General features: G+C 49.2%; 1 protein-coding gene across 1 annotated transcript; it reads right to left on the bottom strand.

The window, feature by feature from the left end:
- Positions 1–342: 342 nt before the first annotated feature.
- On the bottom strand, positions 343–5,174 carry LOC131168675 (ABC transporter B family member 15-like). Its single transcript, XM_058128298.1, has 7 exons — positions 4,797–5,174; positions 4,635–4,689; positions 4,351–4,529; positions 3,754–4,211; positions 3,010–3,550; positions 1,989–2,921; positions 343–1,887 (listed from the first exon to the last, which is right to left on the bottom strand). The coding sequence occupies exons 1-7, from the start codon at positions 5,025–5,027 to the stop codon at positions 505–507; spliced, it is 3,780 nt and encodes a 1,259-aa protein (XP_057984281.1). The 5' UTR covers positions 5,028–5,174; the 3' UTR covers positions 343–504.
- Positions 5,175–5,478: the final 304 nt, after the last annotated feature.

Below are 5,478 nucleotides of genomic sequence, written 5' to 3' on the forward strand. Positions count from 1 at the left end.
TCCAAAATCTAAAACTCATGACGTTGAAACTGAAAAATATTTATTATTAAAATTATTATCAAATAAAAACACAAATACTTATCAAAAGCTAAGGCGTGGAAGAACTTTTATCCTTAAAATTGATTTTACGCTTACGTAAAACCTTTCTCAATACATATAGTTACTGCGCACACCATCTTTAAGATTAGTTAGCTGACTGCACAAACACCATAACTATAGTAGTAGTGTCATTTAGTTACCAAACAAAATACAAATCTTATGAAAGAATATAAGATAAATTATGGAAGAAGAAAAATCGTAAATTTAAATGAAGTTAGATCACAGTTTATAAAAGTAAAATTAAGTATAACTTCAATAATCATAAATACCAAATCATTAAAGTAGCAGTTAATATTTTTAAAATATTAAAACTAACATATTCAATTTAACGCATTCTTGGTCAAAATAAAACCGACAACTGCTGCATAATATCCACCTTATATTCGCTCCTCCATTCGTTCATGTCTAGATTTGGAAAGGAAAAGGCTTAGTTTGGAGGCTGACCAAATTGTAGTACGCCCCCTTAGGCCCCTTCGCCAGCAACGACGAGTGCGTCCCCTTCTCCACCACCTTTCCCCCCCTCTCCAACACCGCTATCGTATCGCAATTCTGAATAGTACTCAACCTGTGCGCCACCACCACGCTCGTCCTCCCCACCATCACCCTCTCCAGCGCCTCCTGCACCACCTTCTCTGATCGCACATCCAGTGCGCTCGTCGCCTCGTCCAGCAAAAGCACCGTCGGCTTCTTCACTATCGCCCGGGCTATCGCTATCCTCTGCTTTTGCCCCCCCGATAGCTGCAACCCCCTGTCCCCGCACCTAGTGTCGTACCCCTTCTCTAGCCCGGCTATGAAATCGTGAGCGTTCGCCGCCCTCGCCGACTCCACGATCTCTGCCTCGTCCACCTTTTCGGATGCCCCGTACGCTATGTTCTCCCGTATGGTCCCGGCGAACAGCGTCGGCTCTTGGCTCACCAGCGCTATGTGTTTCCTTAGAGACCTCAAATGGTACGATCTCAAATCTCGACCGTCAATCTTGATCGACCCTCTGATCGGGTCGTAGAATCTCTCGATTAGACCGATGATGGTTGACTTCCCCGACCCGCTTTGACCCACCAACGCTGTTGATTTCCCGGCATCGATTTTGATCGAGAACCCACTGAAAACGATCACGTCGGGCCTGGCCGGGTATGCGAAGTGCACATCGTGGATCTCCACCTGCCCCGTTATCTTCTCGGGTTTGTAACCTTCCGGGTCGTCGGGTTCGATTTGGGTGTCCCGGTCAAGAACTGCGAAAACCGTCCCGACTGCGTCGGACCCCTTGGCAAGATCCGAAGTCATGCTTCCGGCCTCCGCTATGGCCCGGCCCGTTCTAATCAATATCATGAATGTCTGGAGGAGGGCTTTGGAGGTGATGTGGCCGTGGGCTATGAGTTTGCCGCCGTACCAGAAGTCCAGGGCCCAAGTGCAGAACATGAGGCTCTGGGAGGCCCCGAGCCCGAACCCAGTGTACCAGGACTGTCGGGCGCTCTCCCGGCGTGGGCCTTCTTGGACTTGGGCCAGCATTTTGAGGATTCGGGATTGGGAGGAGAAGGCGGTGACGATGCGGAGGTTGGAGACGGCTTCGGCGGCGAGCTTACTGCTTTCTTCTTGAGCCTTGATGGCCTTCTGGGACATGCTCTTCATGAGGACTCGCCGGGCGTAGTAGCAGATGATGATGAGGGGCTGCACTGCGATCATCACCAGCGCCAGTCTCCACGCGATCACCAGCCCCATCGTGCATCCTATGATCAGCGCCGACGCGGTTTGGACCAGGAGCGCCGTTCGATCACCCACCAGTGATCTTACCTGCACAAAAATGTCACATGTGAAATTAAAGATTATACATAATCGATTTCCCAATCGTTGTTGTTTCTAGTTCTTGAAGCAAAATTAATTATGATGCTTACAAGGTTGGCATCATTGGCAAGTCGAGAGCAGATGGCGCCGCTGGAATTTTCATCCTGGTCGAACCACCCGACCTCGAAAGTGAGCATTTTGGAGAGCATCCGCTCTCTGACCCTCTTCGTCAGGTACTCTCCCATGGCGCCGAAGCTGTAATGCTGCCCTATGTTCACCAGGAGGGAGAAGACGGCCAACCCCACAAAGCAAAACGAGTAAATCATCGTCTGCTCCTTTATCTTCTCGTGTTCCACCAACAAAAACACCGATATCATCGACCCCATCGTGAATGCGTAGATCGGGTGCACCGCCCCGAACAGCACCGCACACCAACACCCCAACGTCGCCAGCTTCCACTCCGGCAGATTCAACAACAGCAGTCTCCAGAAAGATGGCACCGGCAGCGGTTCCTCTGCGCGACCTTCGTCTGGGTACGAACCTTGACTCGCCGCTGCGACAGAGTTTGCGGAGCTGGACCTGCTAGCCATCGAGATCCGGCAGCTGCTCTCGGAGCTCGCTGCCGAGTGCCGGCGGCTACTAGTGCTTCTCACGACGGAGGCGGCGGCGGCTTGGGTAATGTCGTCGTCGTTGGAGGGAGAATTTTGTGGGGGTTCGTTTTGTTGGAGGCGGACAAGGGAGTTGTAGTGGCCGTCTGGGATCTGGGTCAACTCGTCGTGGGAGCCGATCTCGGCGACTCGGCCGTTCTGGACGACGGCGATGAGATGGGCGTTGCGGATGGTGGAGAGACGGTGGGCGACGACAATGGTGGTGCGGCCGACGGCGGCGGAGTCGAGGGCCTCCTGGACGATTCGCTCCGATTCCGAGTCCAAAGCGCTGGTCGCCTCGTCCAGCAAGAGTATTTTGGGGCCTTTAATCAGCACGCGAGCGATTGCAATTCTCTGCTTCTGTCCTCCTGACATTTGAACGCCCCTCTCCCCAACCTAATTTTAATATTATTAAACGTGAGTTTTGAATTATAACTCTAATATAAAAACTCCGAATTAATTTTACATCGTAAACAGAAAGTACCTGGGTTTCATAACCGTGTGGCAACTGACAGATGAAGTTATGGGCGTTGGAGGCTTTCGCCGCCGCAATTACCTCCTCTGTTCCGGCGTCCTCTCTCCCGAAAAGTATGTTCTCTCTAATGGTGGTTGCGAAAAGCCCCGGTTCTTGGCTCACCAACCCCATCTGTGACCTCAGCCACTTTAACTGAACCTTCTCTATGTTCACGCCGTCGAGCAAGATCTCCCCGGCAAGTGCGTCGTAGAACCTCTGCAACAGCGCGATCGCCGTCGATTTCCCCGACCCGCTTGGGCCGACCAGCGCGACCGTCTTCCCCGCCGGGATCTCTAAGCTGAAGCCATTGAAAATCATGGTTTCCGGTCTAGATGGGTACGCAAAGTCGACATTCTTGAACTGCACTTCCCCTGAAACGACCGGCAAAATCTCGCCGCGGGTGTCGTCGGAATCGATCTCGGGTACTCTGTTTATCACCTCCATTATACGGTCTCCGGCGGAAGTGGCCTCTGAGAAGTACTTCAGATTGGATAGACCTTGACCCAGAGCCCTGTTCATCATAAATAAAAAAAAAACACGGAAGATTTGATTTCAATGATCATTTTTGTTTTAGTAGAATATTCTGGTCAAATTTAGTAGTTGAAAATTTTTAATTCATCACACCAGTGGCCATGATCTCAGTGAGGCAGCAATTAAGACTGAAGAATGAAAGAAATTAAAAACAGAGTAAGTAAAGGGAACGGAGAAAATTACAGTCCGCCGATGGTATTGGCAGCGCCGACTGCAAAGATGGTTCCTCCTTGGGCGCCGTGGTACATCACCAATCTGCTGCCGTAGTAGCATAAGAACGACCAAATCGCGAAGGTCACACCGTTGCTTCCAATGGCGAGGCCTTTGGCCAACCCCATCCTCAACCCTAGGTTTACAGAGCCTTTAAGGGATTCTGAAAACTCAGCTATGGTTTTGCTCTCGCGGACAAAAGAGTAAACGGTTCTGACGGAGAAGATCGCCTGCTCTGCAATCGAGCCGGCCTTATTGTATTCTTCTCTGATCTTCCTGGATAAATCCATTAATGTTCTGCCGTACATCAGGCCTGGGATTATCAACAGCACGACGAAAGGGAACCCCACTATAGCCAATCTCCATAGCATCAGAAATGAAACAACGTAGCCTCCGATGAAGGTCGCCGCGTTCATCAAGAAATTTGGAACCTACACGAACAGTAAAACTAATCAATTAGACTTTGTAATTTGGTCTATACGCATGAGATTTTTCAAAACAAAAGAGAAAAAGAAAAAGAAAAATCAAATGGCATTCAGAGTTCAATGTTGAAAGTTGAAACAGATCAACCTTCTCGCTGATACAGTCTTGGATTACAAGGCTGTCGTTGGAGACGATTGTGATCACATCGGAAGTGCTTGAGACATGCAAATCGAAGTAGCCCACATCTTGCCTTAACACTGCTTTCAGGTATCTAGTTCTCATTCTCATGGCTTGTCTCTCCCCTGTTTTTGCCCAGCAGTATCCCTCTGGAATTGAAATACACAAACATGGGGTGTGTGAGAGAGACATCAAAATCCTTCAATATCTGAAAAAACACGAATCAAATCAGAAAAGTTCAAAGCGAGACCCACCAAGGAAACAGACAAACCACGTCCCAAGAGCTACGTACAGTAGAGTCGCTGAATTCTGTTTCCCCACATTAACAAACTCAGTCACGCATCAACTTTATCTGAGCGAGCGAGAGAGAGAGAGAGAGAGAGAGAGAGAGAGAGAGAGAGAGAGAGAGAGAGAACCTTGTTGATTTTATGTTCGAAGGTGTCGGCGATGGAGGCCCCGCCGCCGCCGAAATTGTTCATTATTTTGCCGGTGATGGCCAACACCACTGGCATGGAGAAACCGTCTCCGACGGCCCCGAGGAAACCAAGAGCCATCAGCAGCAAATCGACGTCGTCGGCGTGCATGAAAATGGACCGAATCGACGACAACCCATTCCTATTTTCCTTGATCGAAGCGTTACGGCCCATACTTCGTATTCCGTTCCCCGACGAAGCAAATCAACGCCGGCGAGAGATTCGATGTCCGGCCTCTTCTTCAAGGTGGCCACTGAAAGGAAAACCGAGAACATGGTTCGGGGATGGCCGCCCGCATATATGCATGCACAAGTTGGAGTCGGTGCATCGCAGGAGTTGGTGCACCCGTATGATAACAGTTGACTTTAATATTATCCGTGATATCGTCAGATGTGACGACGATGGGAGCTGGGACCATCGCATATATGCAACTCTTATCACACACAATAAAGATTGGGGCGATGCCTGTGGGGCCCACCGACAACAATAGCTCATCAGTGACGACACGGAAATTAATTAATGGATAGCTGTTTAATTAATAATTACTTTTTTTATTCAAACAAGTAGTTAGAATGGTTTTCAAGTTAATTACATAAATAGTATTTTTTTGAAGTAGCTTGGAACT

This window comes from Malania oleifera, chromosome 11 (genome assembly GCF_029873635.1).
Source record: "Malania oleifera isolate guangnan ecotype guangnan chromosome 11, ASM2987363v1, whole genome shotgun sequence".
Classification (NCBI taxonomy): Eukaryota; Viridiplantae; Streptophyta; class Magnoliopsida; order Santalales; family Ximeniaceae; genus Malania; species Malania oleifera.